The 25,900-nt window shown below is 39.2% G+C and overlaps 1 protein-coding gene across 1 annotated transcript in view; it reads right to left on the bottom strand.

Annotated features, from left to right (window-relative positions):
- The window catches only part of nphp4 (nephronophthisis 4), a 162,233-nt gene that overhangs the window by 48,318 nt on the left and 88,015 nt on the right, over window positions 1-25,900 (bottom strand). Inside the window, exons 12-15 of the mRNA XM_025901798.1 lie at window positions 13,705-13,842; window positions 8,887-9,044; window positions 5,835-6,023; window positions 1,956-2,143 (exon numbers count right to left, since the gene is read on the bottom strand). Of these exons, the coding sequence (XP_025757583.1) occupies window positions 1,956-2,143; window positions 5,835-6,023; window positions 8,887-9,044; window positions 13,705-13,842 (673 nt within the window). The remainder of the gene's footprint in view (window positions 1-1,955; window positions 2,144-5,834; window positions 6,024-8,886; window positions 9,045-13,704; window positions 13,843-25,900) is intronic.

Genomic DNA, 25,900 nt, shown 5'->3' with positions numbered 1-25,900 from the left:
CTTTTGCTGAAGGTCTGCAACTATTCATTACTGCAGTAAACTGAGATTCCTTACAAAAGCTCAAGCTTTAAATGTTACAGTATCACCTAGACTGGAGAAAATTACTACAGAATTATTACTGTGGCAGCACAAAACACGCCGGAAATATAAGACTGACACAGTCAAACAAATTTATGGAGATTGTGTCTCCCACCAAGTAATCATTCACCCAGCAGATAGAAAGCAACATTTCCACTCTCATTTTAACTTCACCACCAACTATCCTGTGAAGCTCCTGTGAAAACTATGTCTTACACCTTAGTCATTAGATTCATTTTTAGGAATAAAACAGTACTACTATATCCTCTGGCAGTAAAATGAGCAGCACATCAAATGCTTCTTAAAAAAAAGATTGCTTTAAATCAGTTGGATCATAAGATGCACGGGATGAAATCAAGTGGAATGAATCCACAAAGAGAAAAGAAAATACCCTCTCGTTAGGTTCACCTCATGGCAGCAGTAACAAAGCAGACCAAGTAAGGCTATAGCAACAAAACCCCAGGGTCTAGTAAATCACACTTGTAATCAAGTTTTCCTTTCAGATTCACCTCCCTCGCACTCTCTGTTACTTTTGTTGCACAAATTCTCTTGTAGTGACATTAAATATGTTCAAAATACCATTAATATTGAACAGAATCACAAATTTAACCCAATACAAAAAAAATATCCAGTTCATTTGGGTCATTGTGTGCTCAGCTTGTGTTTGTCTTTTAGCTAACGATACCCTAAATTATAATCTGCTATTTGAGCTAGCCAACTGAAATGACATCATCACAGAAAGGGAAAACTTTTAATTGTACATAAACAGTTTTTGTAAAGTTTTTGTCAAGTAAAGCATGCAGACACATGAGGCAGATTTTGACATTTGTGGAAACAAGCCGTGAATGGACTAACCGCCGGTGGTGATAAGCTAAGCGTTTTATTCTTCAAATATGAAAGGAAAGCTTTAGTAGTTCAGCAGCTGTCTGGAAATAGGTGAAAAGGCTCCCAGCAATACAATATCTGGAAGGATTTGTCTTGATGTAGCACGGCTTTGTGGAAGTGCATTCCGGATGCTATAGGCTGAGAGAGATGCAGAGACAGACGGAGAAATATTGACAGAGTTAGACTGAAGTGTGTGTCTGGGGAATAGAGAATACGGGTGGGCGTAGGAATGGGGTGGGGTGGGGGGGGTGTTGTTTGTGCGCTCAATATCATGCTCTGTCAGAAGCTGTAATATCTCTTCCATTTCATTAGTTGCTACATGAATAGACTTGACATCAATCAGCGCCCGCTTGGCTGATTGAAAGAGAAGTGCCTCAGCATCAGAGAACATCATGGAGCATCATGGAATGAGCTTGCAGTTTGTAGGAAGTGATTGTACAATGTTAACCTGGAGAGCAGTACAATGAATCTCAGCCCGGCATAAACTCTGAATCTGGAACAGATATACGCCTCGTACACTTTTCATAATCAACGGCAGAGGCTCACACACAAGTGTGGCGATTTTCTAAAGCATGCAATATGCAGTTATCTTGTGATAAATCTAGCGGTCCCCAACCTTTTTTGCGCCACGGACCGGTTTATGCCCGACAATATTTTCACGGACCGGCCTTTAAGGTGTCGCGGATAAATACAACAAAATAAAACAAGATTTATTCATAACACACGTGAAAAGACCCAGGAAAACCGAGTTAACGATAAAAACGATAACAAAATAACGCTGAAAACCGATAAAAACCCTGAAAACCATACATTTCACACCTGAGCCTCAACTCTCGCGGCCCGGTACCAAACGACTCACGGACCGGTACCGGTCCGAGGCCCGGGGGTTGGGGACCGCTGGCTTAGGGGACACAAAGGCAACACATAACCATTATATACTATTAAAAAAAATGGAAAAGAAAAAAAAAAATTTTTAAGCTGCGAATTCTTACCAGTGTTAACTGTGCCATCTTTGTTAATGGAGGCCAGGACACAGGGAAGTGGATCGCTAGCTTTGTGCTGAATCTTGTCACCGGTCAGCAACTTGAGCCTCTGTGATGTGACTGGTGGAAAGCGATAGAACTGGAAAGTGAAGTAGATGTTTTCAGGCCAATCGGGACCAACACCCGGTGCTGCTATTCTGTGAAAAGAGAGCAGGAGATGATTGTTATTATTTAAAAATAATGATTACAATGATAATGACCATATAAGAATACAGTGTAAATAAATTAGCATACAAAGAACCTGTAAATCGAAATCTGTTATATTTAGAAAATACATCTTTCCCCAAAATCTTTTCAAATGTTTAAAAAAAATGAATATTCTGCACATCTTATAGGAGTCATTTAACTTTGTAGCTGCTTAAAAGGGAAAACTTCAAAACCAAAAAGAGGATAAGAACTTAACTTTAAAGCTGCTAAGAAAACTGGACTGCTGACTAAGTGGGTACAAATTCACAATTCATAAGCAAAAATTAAAAATGAAACGCAGCAAGAGAACATGTTATGAGATCTGTGGACGAGAGAAACAGTGTATAAATATTGTCATATTCTAAGTTATCTATCGCCACAAATAGAATACTTTTTTTGTTTACTGGGACTCCTGTTTAGAAAAAGAAATCTTTGGGGCTATGAGAACCTCCTCCTTGTGTGCTGTGTACTGCTTTTCACACAAACGCCACCCTCTGAGTGTGATTTCAGGCACACATACGCATTTCTAATCCCACACTTGAAACTGCAGTTAGCCCACATAAAGTCCCTGTGAGCCTGCAAGCACCCGATTTCAGCGCCAAGCACATTTAAAACAGAGCAGGTTTCGGGATGAGCTTCTTGCTTCCATATGATGAATAGATTATCAACCAGTCAATGAGTACTGAGGAAAAAGAAAAAGCATTTTAAAAACAAGCAGGGAGTGCTGTGAGGGCCCCCTCGTGACCACAGACTGCCGAAGCCATAGATTTCAAAATGGAAACTAATAAGAGCGGCGTATGACCTCCCAGTCAATCACAAGCTCTGGTGTTCCACTGTTAAAGACGATGCCATGCTCCATCTTCAAAGAGGAGCCGGCATTAATATTCATTCAGTAAACAGACAAGATTGATAATTATGGCGCCCGGGTGAGAGGTGGAAATTACACTGCCTATTCACAGGCTCCCTGCCTGCCTAAATGGTACCGCTGCTGCTGGCAGAAGCCCAGTCTGCCATACCTGTTTGTCATAATTTTGAGGTAACGCAGCCTTACCTCACTCTACAACGACAAACAGAGATTCACAATTTATGTTCCAGTTTGAGGCTTTAGTTTCCACTTCAGGCTGCTCTAAGATGGTGATGAAAAAGATCCAGAGGGACTGAATAGGCTTTCATAGCATCACAACATAAACACTTAAGTAAATTTATACACTCAGACATTTATATGTTTTGTTGTACTATCCAACTGATAATGTGATAGTGTTTCAGCTTGCACCCATGCTGTATAATTTGCAATAAAACAAGGGCTGACTATAACCTTCCTTCCCAATTGCTAGCACAGAGTGATTTATCTGTCGGCTTTTACATTTAGGTCCACGAGTATTTGTAGTTTTGCCTCTGTACAGGACCACAGAGGACTTTAGATCAAACAATCAAGACGTGATTTAAGTGTGGACCTTCAGTTTTATTACATTCATTTTTATGCAGCTTCCCACTTTCAGAGGCTCAAAAATAACTGGATGAACTAAAATCATTTTAAATGCAAGGACTGATTTTAATACTTGGATGAAAATAATTTGCAGTCAATGACTCCCTGATGTCTAGAACCCATGGACATCACCAGATGCTGTGTTTCCTCTATTGAGATGCTCTGTGATGCATTTACTGCAGTCACCTTCAGTTGCTACTGGTTTGTCAGTCAGCTACTGGTTTGTAAAGATAATGTACAGATAATGACCAGTTGATTTGGTCATTTTTCATAACATCTTCTGTCAGCTTTCACTTTGACCGTTTTTCACGACGGTCTTCCAGTCTTTTTACTGTTGCTGAGTTGGCCAATGCATTCCTCCCTTTACAAATGTACCAGACTGTTAATTTGGCCACTCCTGACATTACTGCTGCCTCTCTGATGCATTTTTGGTTTTTCAGCCTAATGATGCCTCCTAGACTTGTTTCAGTACCTCTTTGAACCTTTGAAAAGTGAAATGCTACCAAATACAAGTTCAACTCTGGGAATAAACACCAGATTTATCTGATAAAAACCTAATTATATATAATCACTGGATGTATAAACTCACAATGACATCTGTCATGGTTTTAAGTATATCAGGTAAAGCTGAACCAGGAAAAGGTCAGTCTATGAACTGTGATGAAGGTTTAGTTATTAACCTCCTGCCTAAAAAATTTTTCCTCTAAATAAACCTGGATATAATTTTTTCATATTTGTTAATTTACTCTGGAATATATTTCCCTTTTTTTTTTTTTTTTAACCGTAGCAGCAATTTTCATAGAAAAGTTGCTCTATAGAGACTTATTTTTAACAAAGCACACACTGTCATTACCTTAAAAAATCTGCAGACTTCGCCTCAGAGACATGTTTTTCTGATATTTTAAAAACTAATAAAGTTACTGATAAAATTAAATGAAGAAGAGGCCAAAAGTAGAAGATTGCAGCCCTATTAAATTTTTAAATACCTCTTTGGTAAAAAGATTTCAAGTGCTTGTCGCTCTTTACCCTTTTTCCTGCCACTTCTTTCCTCCTCTTTGCCATCACAAAGAATCGTGTTACTTAATGATTTATCAAGGACACTTTAGACCCACACGCAGGCAGATTTCATATCGGATTTTCCAATATTGATCCAAAAAGGATCAAAAGGTGCCGGATTTTGCATAAAAACCTTCTTAATGCTTTTAAAAATGGTTGAGAGTTTCCAGGGACTATGTTACACGACTCCACTGATTCGTGCACAATGTAAAATATAGTGTCGCACCATTGGTAGGATTTTGCTATCATTTGTTAAAACTGAGCAGACATGCAGCTGTGACAGGCAAAGACGGTGCACTTTCAGACAGTGTAATTAATTATAATCAAAAACAGAGTCTTTTAATCTAGTCACACACAAAGCACTGATTATGCATCTCAAAACAGCAAGAGGTTAGAGAGTGTAAAGGTTGATGCATGGGTGGTCATGGCACCATGATGATGAGTCCATGATGAACAAGACAAATGTAAGCAATGCCAACAGCGCTGATGACAAGATAGAGAGACACAAAAATCGGTGTGTTTTGTACCTATCGTTCGGCAGTCGTCATTCCCCACCCCCCTCCCAACCCCGCTCCACTGTCAGCCCCTGTCAGAGTTGATGCCAGCTCCAGGGTTTTCGTGATGGGACGCTGACAGGGGTACTATTCAGCCTGTGCTGACAGGAAATGTGCTTTTCTGCAACGATGAGTCTATGTGTGCATACTTTGTAGGGGTATGTGCTCGACATGTATGTAGAGGGTGGCAGGACCTTATGCCTGGTTTAAACGCATTGAAATCTTGGCTGGTGTTCAAGACGGAAAAATAGATAACCCTTGAGGCGGGGAGGAGCCGCCCTTGGCCGTCAATCAAAGTCTCCAAATCTCACACAGATAGTGGCTCAGTGTACAGAAAGATATTGGCAAGGTTGTCGAATCAATGGCTGCTCTGTTTCACTTAGAATACAACAAATCTGCCATTTCTGGAAGCAAAAAAGTAATTAATTTGCAATCTGTCATGGTGTTAAAGCCAAATCTTTAACAACAACAAAGACAACAGCAATTAAGCTATGCTGTACAGTAGTAACACCTCAACCACATGTGACACAGTACTGCAGGCCTCACCTGGTAAATGCCAGAAACTGGAACACCAGCAAGTTTCCCTGCAGGTCAGTCTCTTCTCGCTTGGGGTCAAAGGGTAGGGGTTCTGTGGGATCCAGGACTTCAGCCACCTGTCCACTAGAGTCCACGATGTCAGGGAAACCAGCAGAGAAGAGGTGGGCCAATGAGCTTCTGGAGCTGACTGAGCAGGAACTAGAGTTAAATTAGAGGAAAAATTCAGCACACATCAATCATTCGCCAAGCAGAAAAGACTTCAGCGAATGCGTTCTTGATGCTTTACGAGCAGCAGGAGGTAATGCGTTTAGTCCCCACTGCACTGGCTTCACTTGGGTGATTTGCGGTTGTAAATGAGGCGGGGAAAAAAATGTCTGGATCTCTGGAGCGGAATACAATGCTGTTTTTATCATTTTTCGACCTAGCTTTGTTTGCCTTGGATCGGTTCCATCTCGACTCAAGATGTTTATCTTTTGGGCAATAACTTCAATTTAGTCACTTTATCCTATTAAACTGAACCTGAATTTCAATATCCGGCTGGACTTAAGAAAAATGTGAGGAAATGATGATTAGGCAGCATAAGGATGTCAGCAATATCCGTCAAGCAGCGGTACCACAACAATACTAACAGGGGAGTGAGAACGGGTGCCAAAGTGCTCCCAAAGGATTTTCTTGCATAATTGGCAGTTATCTCTAATCATAGTGGCCACCTGTTTTCCCACAACTACGGTAACATTCATAACTTATACTCTCAGTGCTGACACCAAACATTGTGGGTCTGATAACACCGTGCACAGATGGCTGGCTAAAGTGCCGGCATAGAAAAATGAACAATAATGTTTGGGCTTCTCATAACAGTAATGCTGCCTGTGTCCATGTTGAGCCCACAGTGTCACATTTGTGAAAGAACGATCAAACTAATTAAGGTAACATCAGTGAAGAAGACAGTCGACTGGGCTTTTCCTCTGCAGCTGTGTCAATTTCATGCTTTCCTTCTCTCCCCCATCGCTCAGAGTTGTATCTTAATTTAGCCCCAGTTAATATTCAAGCCATCATTTTTATTTCAAAAGAGGCTCAATCAGATATGCACGGCAACTTCAATTAAACTTCTTTAGACTTCATTGTTCTTCTCAAAAGAACTGGGTCATTCCACACTGAAAACAGTCAAAAAGATGTTTTGGATCCGAGTGAGAAGGCAGAGATGTTTCAGCCCACTGAACTGAACAGCATCGTGTCTGGATCCAAACTCTGGGATCGGAAAACAGTTTCAGAGCCAGCTGCTTATTTACTGACTCTCTGTACTAATACAATGCCTTGTTTCGGAGTTAGTGTGCCCATTATTTGCAGAATGCACTCGCTCATTCGGTTTCCTGTCTAAGACCTGGCTATATTTCCACTGACATTATGATTGTAAATTGCCAGAGTTCATTGCATTCTGCTCAACTAAATCAAAGTCAAAACCTCTCCCTTACAGCTGGATTTAATAATGAATTTCACACTAACAAACAGTGCTGAAACCATTACACAAAGTGGGATGTAAAAGCTGACAAAACATTTTTCTTTAAATTGGCTCTGACCTGAATTCTCCTACTTACTGGCAGAAGTGTTATCCTACCCAGTGCAAACATGTTGCCAATTAGTGAGCCAATCAATATCCCTCTGTAGATAGCAAGATAGCAAACTTCTGTGGTAATAAAGGACTGTACTAGAGTTCACACAGGATACCAGGCTTGATAAAACAGTAGCATGTTGAAAGGATATTTGAAGTGCCTTTCTTTAGTAATGTTTCCTGTCAAACATGAGTCACCCTCCCATGCTGACATAGAGAGGTTAGCCAAATCAGAAGCTGTAGCGAGGTGCAAATCACTGAAAGTACAACTAGAAGAAAGGGAGAAAATTGTGTTTTTCAGTTGGCCGAAAACACGGTTGTTTGACAAATCAGGAATCCACTAAAAACATCTTTTTGCACACTAATTGTGGCCGCCCGATTCCAGTTAGTTTTCACCTAATGCATTTTTCAGTGCTGCAGTTCAAAGGCATCTATCATTGTTTAATGTTTTACAAATAAAAACTGGCCTTTATTGCAATTTGTGGTGCACAGCTGACGCCAACAACAAAGCCTCCATATCCTCCTTACAGAGGATCACAGATAGCTTTGGGTTGCAGAGAGCAGAGTGGTCCCACATGCTGGATTAAAGACCGGTGTAAATGACTAACAATAACATGAGTAATGATGATTCAGATACACAGTGGAGAGAGCATGAAAAAATATGCCACAATATTACATTTTTAAGAGAATATCCATCATGTTTTAGGAAGACTGTCCTCTGTTACTCTTGGAGTAAAATCAACATAAGCTGATGAAAGACAAAAAAAAGACACTGGTAATATTTTATGGCCATTTGGCATTTCATTTGTTTTAAGCGTCTTTTGATGTGTAAATTCAAATCCTTCTCCTCACACACAAGCTCTTAATGAACAAGTCATATCTTACAGAGCTCACAGTACAGTAGTATATTATCCAAATAGAGAAACTCTTAGGGTGCTGGCTTACGTATGTTTTCTAGAGTTGTCAAAAGTAAAATGGGAGCTAGAACCTTCAGCAATTAAGATCCTAGCAGTAGAAACCCTCTCTACATTGGTATTTCTCTCTCTCAACCTTCAGTATCATGATCTAAGCTCATACACTGATCTGATGCCAGTATTTCTTATTTCTCTGGGTTCTCTCCACGGTCCCCCTTCCCTAAGTGGTCATGATACACTGCTGCCTTTCCCAATTGCAGTTTGTTTCACAGGTTTCCTCCTATACAGGAGGGTTTTTTTTCTCCTCAGTGTTGCCAAGTTCTTGGGAATTAATCTTGAGTTTTCTCTCAACAACATTATGAGATCTTTACCTTAAAATGACCTTGGGCAAACTGAACTGAACGTTGCAGAGATTTGGGATCTTCAAACTTTTATAAAAGTTACTGTTGATGTCCAATAACTATTTTTAAAAAAAGAGTCTTTTCTTTCTGGGTCACATCATTGCTCGTGTATGAGGCAGACAACAGAGTGGGCTCACCTAGGCACATTCATCCCCAGAGTAATGACAGGGGCATGGACAGGGGTGAAGGGCAGCTCCTGAAGTTGGTCTCCTTCATCATGAAGTGAAGCTGAATCACCTTCTCCTCGCCGAAGGTCCATCTCCAGGTGGGCAAAGTGGCTGACAGCTGAGCAGGCCTGAAATAAAAACCATTAATAACAAAGCAAGGAATGATTAATGCATAATCCAATAAATGAGATTACCACTGGCTGCAGTACATGAGGATTTTACGTCAACGCTATTGTTTTTACCACGATAACTTACTCAGACGTATTATACAGAACGGCACACAGCCAGTTCCTTTACCTAATTACAACATTACACATACGTGTCAGTAAAGCCATGTGCAGCAACGTGAATTGACTGAACTGTATTACGGTTATAGGCAGAAAGGAATCAGAAGAGGACTTGCTTTGCAAAACATAATTGTCACCTTGATGTATGGAAAGCATGTATACTGCATTATGGAGACTTGGATTATATTTACAAGGCAATAGGATGAAAGCTTGTGGTGGATTAGCTAAAACTGATTCTGGAAATTGCCTAATACTCTGAAAAGCAGTTCCAACCGCACACTTACAGTGGAAATGCATATCTTTAAAAAACAGCAGCCATATGTCACGGAGGACGTAAAGAGCTTACTCTGGTTAGGTTTACTGGATGTCTGCATTGATCCTCAAAGCTTATCTATGAGTCACAAGACTTTAAATAGCCTTGTCCATCAATATACACCGCAGACACACAACTCTTTCAAAGTGTGTCAGAAACAAAGACAGCTGGACGCTGCGGGCTTTAGCAAATGTTATTTAAACAAGAGTAAATTGTGCATTTCTCAGGGGAACTTTTCAAAAATGTTTAGCTCTAATAGAGCAGGACAGGTTATGTGACGCTCACAGTCACCATAATAAAGAAACATCATTTTAATTTGGTAGATTATTGATTGTCATGGTTTGGGGCATCACTGAATGACACTGGCTGCTAATTGTCCAGATGAATAAGCTAAATTAAGATCTGCATAAATGCACAATTCAGTCAGGGTCAATTCATTGTGATTTTTGGTGTTTTTCAATTAAAAAAGATTCAGTCAAGATGGCACCCAAATTAAAACAGTATAGGGCAAATAAAAAGCTTTTAAAAGGATAAATATGTCAATGCTAATGCATAATAGGCAGCGTTATAGTCGAGCTAAAGCTGCCGAAGCATTGGAAGGGCCAATGACAGTAAGTTCAGGAAAAAGCACACATGACTTAATCAACCTATAACAAGTTAAATTATTTTACTTTAAGAGAGCATTTTGCATTTTAATCTCCAACGTTTGCATTGTGCTGCTTTACAGTATTCGACTTTACAATATATTTATGAAAAGAAACAGCACAGTTAATTGCCTGTGGATCAGTTCAACATTTCAAAATTTTTTGTGGCAAACATTAATCCCCACTTCATTGTCATTGACAGGCACACAGCTGGAGGGGTATTAGCGAAGATAATTAGCTAAGAAGTGCTAATGGTGTCATTTTGCAGTTGTTTTTTTCCCCTGGTCTTTGATACATGTGCATGGTTCAGTTGGCCTATTAGACACCATGCGAGGCTGAGCATTATTGGGCTTTCCATCAAACGTGCTGGTAATAACCTCGACCAAAGTCATGCTACTAAATATACGTATATTCAACATACTCTACACATGCACCTTTGTTCTCTGATCAAACAACCTGTAATATAATAAACTAAGAGGATTTCAATGCATAATGTAGAAGTCTTAACACATTTAAAAGGCTTAAAGTAATGGAGTTATACTTTATCTCAAGTTGCTACCATAAAACCTATGGAGTGTGATGACATACGAGCACTCTTTATAGGCTGGTGAGTTCAGGGTATAAGGTTACAAGGACAAATGGAGGTTTAAACAATAAACGCTGCAATCTAGTTTATGACTCAATATACGCAAAAGGAGTGTCAGAAACTAGCTTACAGTATCAGAACAGAATGAAATGCCAGCGAGGAGACCAAGGAAATACACAGTACTCATGAACACATGAATGTAATGTTGACAGTGTTTTCTGCCCTATATGAAATCCAGCAGAGGATTCTACAGTATTGGCATTTAGAAAGTAAGAAACAAGCAACCAAAGTCAGGCACCTTAACAAGTCGCCTGCATTTAAGGTAATATTTTCAAAGTGCTATCAGTATGTGATCTTTAAAGAAAGGTTATATACACTATGAAAGAACATAATACAGCATGTCTTATGCAAAAACATAACATAGTAAAAGTCATAGTGAAAAAGCTTCTCACTCTCTGTATGTGCTACTCTTCTACACTGTAGAATAATAATTATAATAAATAATTATTACATCTATTGTTTGGGGATTGATGCACACATAGTAATGGAAATAATTTAATATTGATTCAGTTTTCCTTTAATGTAAAACATTCTCTGATGCAGTTGGAAGCCAACCTGTGCTACCGTAGGTGCCAAACTAACCTACTAGAGAAAGGAAATGCTGCTGTGTTGCCAGAAACAGACATTAGATTTGATATATATATATGGAAAGAAATAAAAATGCATACAACATGTGTGAATGAGAGAACATGAGTACAAATGAAGCTTATTTCTTGGAATTTAGCCCAGAAAGTACAAGATGTTCCTACTTTTGAGAGGCATGGTAGTAGACAGAAAAATGGATAAAGTTATTCTGATAATTTCACAGCACGACCTAGTCTGTCTTTCAAAATGAAATTGTATTGTGTCCTTTTGCCATGTTGTCTTTCTTATTATATTTTATCCTTCCAGTAAGTCTGATTCCTAGTTCCTGGCTTATTTCTGCAGTATGATTCATGGTTTAAGCTATATGGATTTTGAGCATGAAATATGAGGGAAATCCATTAAAGCTGTAGTTGACTAGTTACAATATCGCAGGACTTCACAGCTATGCTGAAAGCGGTATACCTAAAAGCAGGTATACAGTCCAGGGCAGGACTGAAAGAGCACCTACAATCTAATGTGATAATAAAGGGGAGGCAAGCAAACACATTTGCTGCTGTCTACTCTTAAATTTGAACAAATCTGTAATGGTGTGTTTCCACGGTGCTTTACTGTCACCTGCACATCAGAGGACTAGATATTACATTAGCGTCCAGTTCTGCCCTCATATGAAAGACAGGAGACATGGGGTTAAGTTAAAAAGAACACAAAATATTACATAACTAATGATATTCAAATGCCCTTGCAGTTAGGCACCATAATTGCTGATGTGAATTCCTTTCTAGAAAGAAAAACAAAACAAAATTTAAAAACAGGGTCATCAAGATGGCAGGGTCAAGATCTCTGTGTGAGCTATAACCATGGCAACGATTAGTGTGTGCATTTCGTCCCCTTATAGCCCAGTGGCCTTGCAGACTTGATGTATCAACAGTGAGCACTTTGGAAACTTCACAGCAGATATGACCTACAACACTACAGTTGCAATTAACAAAGCTTGTATTGTGACTACTTGTCACAGGCTTAAGTTGAATATCACTAATAACATAAAAGTAGAAATAAACATGCCCTGTGCCTCCTGCGTTTCGAGAAAACAGTCCATCCCCAGCTGCAGGATGTGACTAAACTGAAACTGTTTACAAGCAGCCAAACAAATCCCTATACTTCTCAAACAAGGGCAATATGCTATGTGTTTTTTTCTACATCAAAGAGCAAATGTGCATATATAAGGATGTGAAAACTGATTTCGATAAGCTGAAAAAGATTCAGGGTTAATCCCAGGATTACAGCATTATGATTTCCTCGCCATTCTGTGAGATTCTTCCAATGCTTCTAATGTGCATATTTCAAAATATATGCATATTTGTGGGTGAACATAGTCTAATTTAGCAAAGACAAAGCAGCTTTCAAAGGCAAAATGAGTCTGGCAGGCAATTCGCAGCAGCAAACACCTACAACTGCAGGGAACAGGTTAGCCCTGCATCATTTCAGGAAATTATTCAGCAGAGTTGATAAAATCAGAACAGTATAGCTTGCTTCCTCATTTACGCTGCAGTGAATCCTCTGGCTGCAATCATAGGACTAGCGTTCAGATGCATAAAGCTTGTTAGCATTTAGAGCCAGTCGGATATGTTTTTTTTCTCTGATGTAATTTTCATTATTATCTCTGTGCTAGTTCACTGGAATGTATAGGGATCAAAGAGAGTTTGATAAAACAGCATTCATTTAAAAAAATATACTTTTTATTGCCAGGATTTGTATTTCAAATTGAGGGTTGATTTAGACATGAAAACAGCTAATTGTTAAAATCACCAATAAAAGAAGTACTGGACAGGGTAGGTTAAAATAAACATATTTTTTACTAATTAGTCAAAACATGAGTTTGATGCAGGACAGTGAGTACCTTATAAAAAAAAAGTAGTCTTTGTAGAATAATTGAAAATCCAAGTGAAAAAATAATGTTTCTTTTGATTATAAAGATGAAAAGAATCCGCTTCGGCACCTCCAGCATCTCCAAAGACAAAGAGTGTGCAGGGCTGGAGTTCAGGTTAGAGGTTGTGTGTGTGTTTGTGTCTCCATGGGTACATGGGTATGAGCTGGCAGCTGAGTGCTGTAAAGGTGAGTGTGTCTTTGAACTCCAGTGAAGAAGCGGATAATGTACCACATTGTGCGTCTTCGCTATAATTGAATGTACACCTCGTAAATGTATCTATGACTTACTTTCACCTAGTGTTTGTGTATTTTCTGCAGCGCACGTGTGTGTGAAGGATGTGTGCGTTTCTGTGGGTGCGTGTGAGCGAACGGGGGTGGAAATCTTACGACATGTGACAGCTGGTGGGCCGATGCCAATGGGGAAGGATGGAGCAGAGAAGGAAATGACTGTTGCCACGGCAACGCCGAGCTGGAGTGGCTGATGGTCGGGTAGCGTGAAGTAGCTGCCAGCTGAGACAGTGAGAGCTGCGGAGAAACAATGCAAATGATTCGCTGTTATTATTATGATTATGAACAACAGGGCTCAGAAATATACTTTACACCAGAGAGACACATGTGCTGTCTCAGATGGCAACAGCCCATTACAATGCTTTGGCACTTATAAACCCTCGTCACTCTACCTGCCTCCAAAACTACTGCTTTTCGCACACTGTCATCCTCCAGCAGGTCAACTTTAACTGACTCGTTGAGACTGTTTCCATCGTTGTTTATGATTATCTTGAGTTTTGTGCAAAAAGTGGCATGTAGAAACATCAATCATTACTCATAAGGGACTTTAAATGTAATTCAAAATGCCTCCAAAGACTTAAGTTCAGTGGCACATACACTGGATGGTGTACATTTCGGACACCCATCAATACATGAATATAAAGTGTTTATTCTGAATTTTCTCTGTTAAAATAGCATTTTCTTTCATTTATTCATGCTTTGAGTTTCTTTTTCCCACTGGAATTAACTGCCCTTAATGTAAAAGTACTTTTATTTTTAAATCGTTCTTTTGATATCAGTGTATTACTGATATCACCTGAACACCAGTTAGAAATGTCAAAGAAGGAGTACAATTACAAAGCAGGGGAGTGGCGTGTATAACACAACTTTGTTATTTAATAATGATGGAAGTGCTGTAGAATTGTACTTATAATGACACTTCAGAGCTGTAGACGTGTCTGCCCAATCACCATACTATTAAGTATGAAATACACTTCACATGTGAATTCCTCTAATCTTCGGTTTTCCCCACAGCTAATCCTGGGGTATCCCGAGGCATTCCCACGCTCCACGGGATATTTTATACTGCAGCAACTAAGTCTGCCTAAAGGTTTCCTCAGAGATGGGCCTCCACAGGGAGACATTCAGGTGGCATCTTGATCAGATGGCAAATGATACTGTTTATATCTCTAAGCAAAAGAGCAGCTGTTATTCTCTGAGCTCCTTCTAAAAAAATGTTTCTTTCTGCCCAGTTATGTTGACCCTTTGTCTTATTTTAGTCTTTTGATAATAATACAATCTGATCAGAATGAATACATCTAATTAAATGGCCCCCAAATTACCGTCACATTCAAATCTGCACCATTGTGCCCTAGACAGGTGACAGGTTATTGCATCGGATTGTGAAGAGATATTTTATCCAAGTTTGTTTATCTACCTTTTGGGTAAAAGTCTTTTTGTTTGCTACTGTGAAATGATTACTAAAACTTATCCAAGCCCTCTATTGTCTTTGAGAAAAAGGAAATCCTTTATTTATTTATTTAGCAGGGAAAATGCAGAATGCATGCATTATACCAAATATAGCTAAAAGCTCATTCTCATGCATAGTCCCTTTGCATAGGCTCCTAATGACATGCAGATAACAACAAACGATAGTAAATCAAAACCTGACAAATAAAAGCGTGTACACAATGAATACCCTCAAAAGAAATGAAACAATAGTAGTTTCTAACTCGAGAACACACAATCAGCAACCCCAGAAGGAGAGAAAACATTTCATCAGTGTATGAAAATTCAGTGCTGCCACATTCGTTCTCCCACAGCTCATTGACTGCAAACCTGAGCAACATTTTCAAATTAAATTTAAAATGTACTGCACTCTCCGATGCTTTAAGATTTCCACATCCCCAGTCACTTTAACTAAAAAAACAAAACAAACTGTTTTATCCAAAAGTTGCAAAACAAAATTTAATGTAGCGCTCTCCTCTAATGGACGCTCTTGCTTAAGCCAACAATACAACTTGTCACAAAGTTTTTAAAGCGGTTCTGGTGCTAAAGTGTGAATAATAAAGTACGGTTAACCAGTTGGACATAACTTATCTTAACTTCAGAAGCAGTTACCAGGTTAACGGGTTAAAAGGGACTTCATACACTCCCCTTCAGACTGTACGTCTATACAGTGAATGCCCTGTGTACACGCCTGTTTGTTCTTGATTATGTGCCCTACCCTTCCTCCATCTTTCTCAGTCCCCCCTCAGATCTGCCCAGCTCTGGGGCCAACAGCAGTCCTCACTGAGTCCTTCCACAAACCTTAGTCTCAGGCTTAGATCATTGCTTACCATGCAGCCATCGTACTCTATCAATAATCAACAGGTGTTGTGGGCTGTACTAGTAAATGTCAGCTATATACATGACATTTTAAAAAGATTATAGATTTTAACCATTGTTTGCTTTTATAGAGTATTAAGTGATTGCTCTGTTTGTCTGAGAAAGTGACAACGTGTGTAAATGAACTATGAATCTATTTCATACAGTTTTTGTAAACTGTGTAATGTTTGGATGAGTCATTAAAGTAAAAGTTCTCTGTGAGAAAACACCACTTTATCATTCTCATGATTACGCCTCCTCTTTCTTCAGATCAATAAAAAGACAAAGACCAGGTCGTAATATATATTGAAATATCTAAAAATGTTATGCCTGATGGCTGCTTTGGATATTTTTGTTTTTTGAAAATTAGACAATTAAAGTTTAAAAAGGTCAGATCTAGTTTAAATTAGAAACTGATATCAAACATTTGGGGAAACCAGTTTCCAAAAGTGATGTTGTTGTTGTTCCTTTAAGTAATTTATAGTGTGTTGACTTCCAATTTGTGATTTAAGGCAGTGGCGTAAATAACTTACGACCAGGCTCTTGATTATCACAACCAAACTGGAGACCACTGAATCCTGCATGTCAAGGTTATTAAAGGTTATTATGTGAAATCGAGAAATTAAAACCTACTGAAATTATTTTGTTTTAGTTTAGTTGTTTTAGAACTTAAATAAATTTATTACTAAAATTAAAATTTATTACTAAATTAACTATATGATGGATACACATTTATTGACACTCTGGATCGGTCAACTGCTTTCATAAAGTTATGTGTTGTTATTGTAAAATATGCACTAATCTTCGTAACTATTGCCTCTGTTACATCCTCCATACAATAATAAATAAAAGGACAAAAACTAACAGTGAAACTAATAAAAACTAAACTAAAACTAAACATTTCCAAATAAGAAAAAAGTAAACTTAAATAAGAAAATCCACTCTGGGAGCTAACTGAAACTAAACTGTATTAAAAACAAAAGGTCAAAACGAAATAAAAATAAAAACTAGTTAGAAAATATACAAGTGTAATAACTCTGCCAGCCAAGATGAGTAGGATCAGTGCTGTGTTGCTTATTCGCTCAATCTTCAACAGAGCTTTACAGAATATTTTTTCAGCTTTGCAAGTCATCTTGATAAGTAAGAGAGAAAAGGCTGTAATGGTAAAAACAATCTGTCAATGAACTGCTTATGCTGCCAGTATTCCTTAATAATGGGCCTTTCAGTTCACTTGTGACCCCTACTGAATCTGCTACACTCAAAACAAATGGCTCTCTAGATGGCAATAAAGATACTGCAATGAACTTTACTGAGCAATAAAAGAAGAATTGCTAACTCACCCACAGATCTGTTGGCCTAACACACTTTGGTATTTTTCTGAGGACACTGCAAATGGGGCTTAAAATAAACTACAACAGACATCCCTGCTCTCTTCAAATCTTATCCTCAACAAGAAAAAAATAAAACAAGGAAGACATCACACAGCAAGCTCTGATGTGCCTCTGTGACACAGGGTGGTGACAAACCGCTGGTTATATAGTGTGGAGCGTATCACGCTGATAGTTTAGCTAGTATTCACTTCATAGGTGCGTGGCTACACTGTAGCGGCGTGCTGAAGACACACAGAGACAGCCCACGATTCTAGCTATGTGTCCAAGGAACAAGTATGTAAGTGAACAGATGCAATCACACAATTTTATTGAATGTCCACACATTGGCTAAATAGAGAAATACAAAAAAAACATAAAGACAAAAATCTATTAAAATGATATAAAGTAGCTTTAATGTGGGATAAACATTACGCTTCCACCTGCACAATTAATCAAATCTTGATCTTGATCATGATTTTGGCTTCGTACAATGAAACAAAGATGAGAGTTTCTGCTCCACCAGCAGAAAAAGCCAAAAGCAAATCAAGCACTCCTAACATCAGTGCCGGTGCTTGCATGTGCCAATCACAGCCGGAAGCATCCTAGACTAGTCTGGACGAGTAAAAAATTAAACATTAAAAGACAGACATACAACAAAATGTAAATGCCTGGCACAGCAGGACGAAGAGCTTGTCCCTCAAAGCGGATCCGGTGTTTGGAAAAACTTCGGATTTAGGGCAAGTGATGTTAATAAAAGAACAAACCGTATACAAAAAGTGCTGTAGAGTTGTGTGTCTGTGCCTGCAAAGCAACACAACTGATTAAACCACCTAAAAAAACCCCATCTCAAACTGTAGTGTAATAAATGCACCAAGGCAGACTCAGACATCCATGAAAGCAAGTCCGTACAACACATCAGTATATCCATCCAACCAATCACATTCCATGTGGCCACACATGAGACCAATAAACACAGTGAGTAACGAAGGCGTCAGGAAAATGGTCAACATACTCCACAAAAGATATGTTATCCCCTCGAGCAATTATCTTTCTAAAGTGGCAAAATCTGCGCTGTATGCAAAATGTCACAGGGGAAATAGAGAGGGATCTCACAGCTGGTGAGTTTTATTTACTTCCATCAGGCAGGTACAATGAATGGAGTCAAATGTTTTTTATTTAGTTTCTAGAAGACTTAGGTCAGGTAAATAAATGCCTTATTTTTCTGCAAAGATTAATTAAAACGGATTAATTTAGAGAATTTATGTACAACGGTACAATAAAAAGATAATTTTTAGCCATAATCATGCAGCCCTAATCAAACTCGTTACATTTTTCCATACATTCAATGAAGCAATGTGATACTGAGTGAGCAAACCAAAGACAGCACTATTTTAGAAAATGGAAAAATAGATGCCCCCCCATAAGTCAGATTTCCTCAATATCGATTCTGAAATAGTGTCTGATCTCTCTCGGAAGATCACATTTAGAAATCAAGGTCTGCCGGTTTGAACAATGTTTGAAACAACAGATGACCTGATGCTGAAGAGACAGAGCTTTCTCCCACTTCTGCATGAAAAGTATCCACTTTTTAAAAGACAGGCTAGATAGATGGAAAACCACAAAAAAATCATACTAAGAATACCTGATCCTGTTACTCCCTTGAAAATGTGTTGGTGTCCTAGTTAAATTGCAACATTTATTTGAAACCTGTTGCTACGCAAAACTTATTTTGCTCACAAGAAGCTCCTGCTTTCAGACAGACTAGGTTTCACAGGAATTTGAAAAGCCTGTATTTGGAAAAACCTGGAGTGCGCTAGATTCCAGTTAGCTTACCATTTGTTCTCCTCAACATATCAAAGATATGAAAAAACAACCACAGCTTAGACGTCTTCTGTGAAGATGCCATAGGAAACAAGATATTTGTCACCACTGTAAAAGTAATGGAACACGAAGAAACAACAACTGTGCTGTTGATAAAGAGCTGCAGGTGACAGGCTGCACACCTCCAACTTCTCAGCAAGATAACCAACTTTAATGTGCCCTGTTATGTGCTTGCCGAGTGCGGCGTGAAATCAAAAGAAATCAATTTCTCACGCCATGATGGGAAAAGGCAGATTTGTTTATTGAAACAGTGTGTGTTTGTTTGATTGAGGACTAAACACCAGTTGCTCTTTTGTGTATTTCTGACGACAGAGCTTCTCGAGGACCGACTGCTGCCAAGGGAGGCATTAAACCACACTTTCTGCCACCACAGTAACTAAGACTGCCATCAAATTAATCAGGGCTGAAATATTTTTGTTGTTAATTAAAAAAGAGCTGGCATATAGAGCCAGATATATGTTGTTGTTTTTTTTTAAGTTTTAAATACTGCCATCTGTCTAGGAAAGTGGTACTGATGGAACATATGGGACATGGTTTAATTGGAATCAACTGAAATGACACCTTAACAGAGCAAAAATGGAAGATTTTCAAACAAAGTGGTTTGATACATTTTGAATTGTGCATAGTCTCATTGTTTCCTCGCTTCTAAAGACTAGATTAGGTGTGGGCGTAAACCAAAATATGAGCAGTTGGCTGTTGGGATCAAGTCAAAATGTCCTCAAATGTTAAGACCAGTGGACTATCACATATCCACACATGCATGCGATCTCACATTGAGTCATCACGTCTGCACACAGAAGGCGTGAAAGACACTACGTAGACGACTCTGCATGAGAGGATCTCACACACACACGCACATACGACAGGAGAATACACGGAGAGAGGCAATTAGTCGTGGCATAACTGCGGCTGCCAATGTTCTAACCTCAGCCTGTCTGTCCTGACAGCCAAGTGTGTCATCTGTTCAAATTCTAGCTTCATGGGACCTGCACGTGAGTATGTGTGAATGCGTACATATGTGTCTTGTGGAAGTACGCGCTGCTGACGAAAGATCTGAGCACGAAACAAATTGTGCTGCTTCAGTCTGCTTTGCGTGAGTTATAATAGAAGTGTGCACTGGCACTGTGGAAGGATGGACAGCCAAATTCTTGAGATGCGTCTGATCCTCAGATTTGCAGCGTGTCTATTATGAAAATTGTTTTTGTTACAATATTAGTTTTCTTAATCCCCCATGGAGTGGGATTAGACAACAGTAAATCCACACACCCCGTATCAGGCTTATTAGATTTCTGAGTACAGGATTGTGCTTGGAAGCTACAATGAGTACCAGCTATATATGTTCATGTTTAATGGTTTGAATCATTAAAACATTTTTTTATTATTCATGCAAATAATTATAATTATTCATGACAACAGAATAAATAGGACACCCTACCTTGGGTGAATAAAATCACCCTAGAAACAGCAATAAACAGGAAGCTGACACAGCCATCGTTATATGAGCTACTTTCTATTTTGCAATAACCTTTAATCTCAAAATGAGTGTGTTATAAAGGCTTCGCCTGCATATGTATTTGATTTTAATCATTTAGGATCAGTGAATGGTTAATTTTAATACAACACAACAAACACTGTTTGGCCTGTTTACATCTCTGTCTGGAAGTATAATACTACAGTCTATTGTCGAAGCTTTTATTTTGACAGTTAGGGCAAGGGGGTACTGTAACAGGGTGAACAGGCTACCAAAACCTCATCTTTACTCATATTGAGCTTTAGCCTCCTTACTGCCTGCTCAAATGCAGTTATATAATTCCTACAGCATATTCAAATCATCTGTGATGCTCACGATTCTGTCCTCCCTCACACACACAGAATCTCCAATTCTGCTCTTACAAATCAGTGTGCCTGGCAGGAAGGAAAAAGTCAAGTAATTTAATGACGAATAATGCAAGATACAGTAAGTACAGGTAGGCAGATTCAGGTGGAATTCAGGTGGGAATAGACACGGGTAGCAGTTGGCACACAATGACAAAAGAAACTCCAACAGATTCGCAAGGAGAAAAACTGAGCCTTTATCAGTAGTGGCAGGTTTACTGGCAGAATTAGCATGTGTGTAAAGTGGGTGGAGAAGGTCCAATAACATGGGAAGCAGGGAAAATGGTAGTCACTGCAGGACTGGCAGGAAAAGAAAGAAAGTGTGTACCGGTGACACAAGGAGATATTTTGTCACTATAACTGTTTGTGCTCTCAAATGTTGGCCTGCAGACTGTTGAGCTCAGAATTTGTTGTGTGCATCTCCAACCATTTGTCACGATTATATTTCCATTAGAGTCAAGGACCTAACTTTGCACGTATCCACTGTATATGCTAAACCAGCATCATTCCTTCAAGAAGCTTCATGAATGTTTATCTGCCCGCTCTCTTAGTGTCAGAACGCGCACATAAAGGAGAGAGAGAGAGAGAGGCCTTGACGTGGGATCAAGCTCACCATGTGACTCACAGGAAGGAAATAATAGTCAGGCGTCGCTTTAAAGGGAGGAGGATTTAGAATGAGATCCAGTGAAAATGTTGCAGGGATTACTAGGATGAAATGTTGAGAACAACAGGCAGAGAAGTCAAGAAAGCTGAAGGTGGAAAATATTACTGATGCACCACACATATAACCATTTAAGCAAGTCACAATGTGAACATTAGTACTTATATTTCAGTAAGAATGTATGTGGCTGGGAGACAAGTGATCTCTAATGTGTAACAGCAGAGAAAGACAAGTTATAGTATATAGTGACAACAACTGAATTAAATACAACTGTATATATAAGTAGTAATACCAAAATTGTGAAAATATTCCTAAAATATTCCTCTGTTACAGCAGAAATAACTTAAACGTAGTGTGTGGGAATTTAATTGTATCTGTGTTGTTATGTTGGGTAGATTTCATCATAACAGTTTGAGGACTATTTTATTTTGGGCTATTATATTTAGGATCAATACTGGGACTGTATACATGTGGGTCTAAACTTGTGGTCCAGCTTTGTGCCAACAATCTTTGCTATTTTTATCTAGGCTGAACAAGTAAGAATAGTAAAATAAACTGGCGTGCACAGAGCATGGAAATCAGAAAATGAGGTAAACTGCCAGCTTGTTAAGACTGTGTTAAGGATGTTAAATATGATTAGAAAAATAGCTGCCAAATATATACAAAATTCAGTCTCATTTAGAGCTCAAATAGACAGAACACCTCATAATTAGATTCACATATCTTCCATCCATCTACAGTAAATTATTTTGGTGTGAAATAAAAAAAAATGGGTGTGGGTGGGAGGACAGTGCAGAGTTTAGAACTGCTCCCTCACAGCCAGGAAGTCGTGGGTTCGATTCACAGGCTGCGTGGAGCTTGCATATTCGTCCTGCTTGTGCGGGCTCTCTCCGGGTACCAGCTAACTAGTGATTCGATATTCTCTCTGTGTGTTGGACCCCATGATAGACAGGCTGTCACATCTCGCTCTGTGACTGCCCAGGTCCCCCTGTGACCCTGAATTGGATAAAAGGAAAACGGATGGGGGTTGTGTACGTGACACAAGAAAAAACAAAAACCCATGTGGCCATGACACGCTCATGACATGTACAAGAAGTAACCCTTAATGGAGTCCCTCAGCTATCTGGGTGCCTCTTTTGGTTGCCAGATTCTGACTGGAGAATGAAAATAGTTGCTACATAAAAGGTTTGTGGATTTTCTGGAGTAACTGGGTCATGATTTCTGGAAAAAAAGACATTGCTGCTGAGTTGGTTTTTTAAATCCAAAAGAGATTCTGAGCTCTGGGTAGCTCAAACAAAAAAACTAGATGAATGCATGAAACAGCATTACAGGCCACCGGGAAAAACATATGTGAATTAGATTTTTGGATGAACTGCCCCTTTAACAGTCAATCTGTATACTACACGTATCTTGTCTGGAAAGGCACAGTGTGCAGAATTTTAATGTTGTTATGGATTATATTATTTTAAGCATTCTGGTGCCACGAGCATTTGGTTGGTACAGACTTATGCTCTCTTACTGGCTGTCATTCTTGGGGCTTCAGCTCAATACCACCAAAGCAGGATTTTATATATATATTAGTTGGCTTAAAAACACGTCTTCTGCTGTTTTAACTAGACCAAACATGACACACTTCTCCAAGATAATATTAACTGTTAACAAATACTGATCCCACGCAGTATTTGCTACAGTTCTTGCCAGTCCCACAAATTCAAAGCCTCAAAGCAGGAAAATCTTCAGGCTCCTTCTTTATGTGCCATCCCCTAAACGCAACTCTATATTTTCCAGTCAGATTTTCCACATCGTCATGCCATATGTGTGACATACATGCGCAATAACACAATTATCTGAGATATAAACTTAAAGATGATTACAAAAACATAAAAATAAAGACTTATGCTGAATAATGAAGTACACATGATCCCCTAAAGAAAAAGTAGTAAGCTATAAACTGCATATTGTAGATAGTGTACAACACCAGCACCAACAGAAATCAATTGTAATTTATTACAAAACAAGTTAAGCTTGACTCAATACTGTACAATCACCGGACACTGCATTAGGTACATCTTCCTAGAACCAGGTTCTTCATGGCACAGGTTCAACAAGGTGCTGGAAACATTCCTCAGAGAGTTTGGTTCATACTGACATGATAGCATCAAACAGTTACTACAGATTGGTTGGCTGTACGAATAAAGGGATGGCCACCACAGGTAGGTTGTGGTGTTTAAACAATGCTCCTTTTGCAGTAAAGGGCCCAAAGTGTGCAAGAAAATATCCTCCACTTTCATGTTTTCATGCCAGATCACCTGAATGTTGCAGTAGAAATTCAGACTCCTCAAACCAGGCAGAGTTTTTCCAGTCTTCTATCGTCCAATTTTGGTGAGTTTGTGCAAACTTAGCGTTCGGTCCTGAGTTCTTAGCTGACAGGAGTGGCACCCAGTGGAGTTTTCTGCTGATTTAGCCTGTCTGCTTCAAGGTGCAATGTGTTGTGCGTCAGAGATCCTCGTTTGTATACCTTGTTTGTTACGAGTGGTTATTTGAGCTATTGTTGCCTTCCTTTATTGAAGCCATTTGGTCATTTTCCTCTGACCTCTGACATCAACAAGACATTTTCACCCAGAAAGCTACTGGTCGCTGGACAGTTCCTCTTTTTGAACCATTCCCTGAAAAACCCTAGAGGTGGTTGTGTGGGAAAATCCCAGTATATCAGCAGCTCCTGAAATACTAGGGCCAACCTGTCTGGCACCAACAACCATGCCAATTAAATCACCTTTCTTCCCCTTTCTGATGTTCAATTTGAAGTTCAGGCATACCTACAAAGTAGCTCTGTACTTGTGATTTCCATCAAAGCATGAAATTGAGTTTCAAGTACACAATAATAATTATATTTTCTAAAATTCATACAATAAAATGCAGCAGAGAAACCCTGAGTATTGTTTTAATTGATATAAGAATGAGGCACAAACAACACTTTGCAAAGGAGGGCTGCAAAAGTTAGGTCCGACTGAGCAAGAGCCTGCTGTCGAACAAGCCGGCTGCCAGCAACAAACTGAAACACGGTCTCACCTTTGGCCCCCAGACTACAAGACCACCTGGGTCAACAGAACACAAGCGCGACCCTGAAACACGGCCGCAGCCTGATGAGAGAAATCATCAACAGAGGCAAACAAACTCAGCTGCTCTTCCAAATGCTGGCTATAAATACCACAGGATCTTTAGCATTCTGCACCGCGGCAAAGAGAGAGCATCAAAGATCAATAATTTATGCAAGCAAGAGAAAGTTGTCAGATCCCACAATGCCGGTGCACAGAGCTAAAGCATGCAGCTTGTTTACAGAGCCATCTCAGAGAAGGATGCCACTGATTAATCAGCACCTGACAGCCATGTTGAAGAGAAAAGGAAAATTTTGTTGAACAGGGAAAAATATCATCATAAGACTGAACAAGCACTTTTTTCCATACATGTTTAAAAGAAAGTGAGGAAAACAGACAGGGAGAATGATAGACTGTATTTGTGAATTTTGCAACAGCTAACAGAGTTTTGATGAAATGTAGGGTGGCTGCCAACAGCAGTGGCACTGATTCACACGCTGTTTTCTGTTTCTTCTTTTTTCAGAAAGATCCTGGATGGCCACCAGATATCTACTGAGCATCTAAGGCACTAATGACTGCTGCTTTACACCATTATTTGCCGAGGAGTATATGTGAATGTGCTAAATATTTACCGTTTACTTAAAGCTGCCTTGGTTTATGCTTTTTGACCACTCAGAGGTGGAAGAACAAAAAAAAACAAAACACAACGATGGTTGATATGGTGGCAAATAATCTATCTACCTATCTACATAATCAGGAGTGAGGCTCATTTATGTGGCGTGATATTATAAAATATCAGAATAATATTTAAAAAATACTTTTGCATTTGTTTTGGTCGACACCATCTCAAAATGTCTGACACTTAAGCCTCTAGTTAGCTTTGTCAAACTGTTATACCCTCTACTTTTGACTACCTCCCAGCCAGGAGGTCACTTAAATAACACCGTAAACACTGTCTCAGTTCTCATTTCACCACATCACCAGATCCTAGACTCCTCTACCCAGTTATTCAAGGTCAAGCCATTCCTGTGCACCGATCTGTTTGCTAAACCTCTTACCCACTTTCA

This window comes from Oreochromis niloticus, linkage group LG20 (genome assembly GCF_001858045.2).
Source record: "Oreochromis niloticus isolate F11D_XX linkage group LG20, O_niloticus_UMD_NMBU, whole genome shotgun sequence".
NCBI classification, from domain to species: Eukaryota; Metazoa; Chordata; class Actinopteri; order Cichliformes; family Cichlidae; genus Oreochromis; species Oreochromis niloticus.
This window is presented reverse-complemented; position numbering and strand designations above follow the sequence as displayed.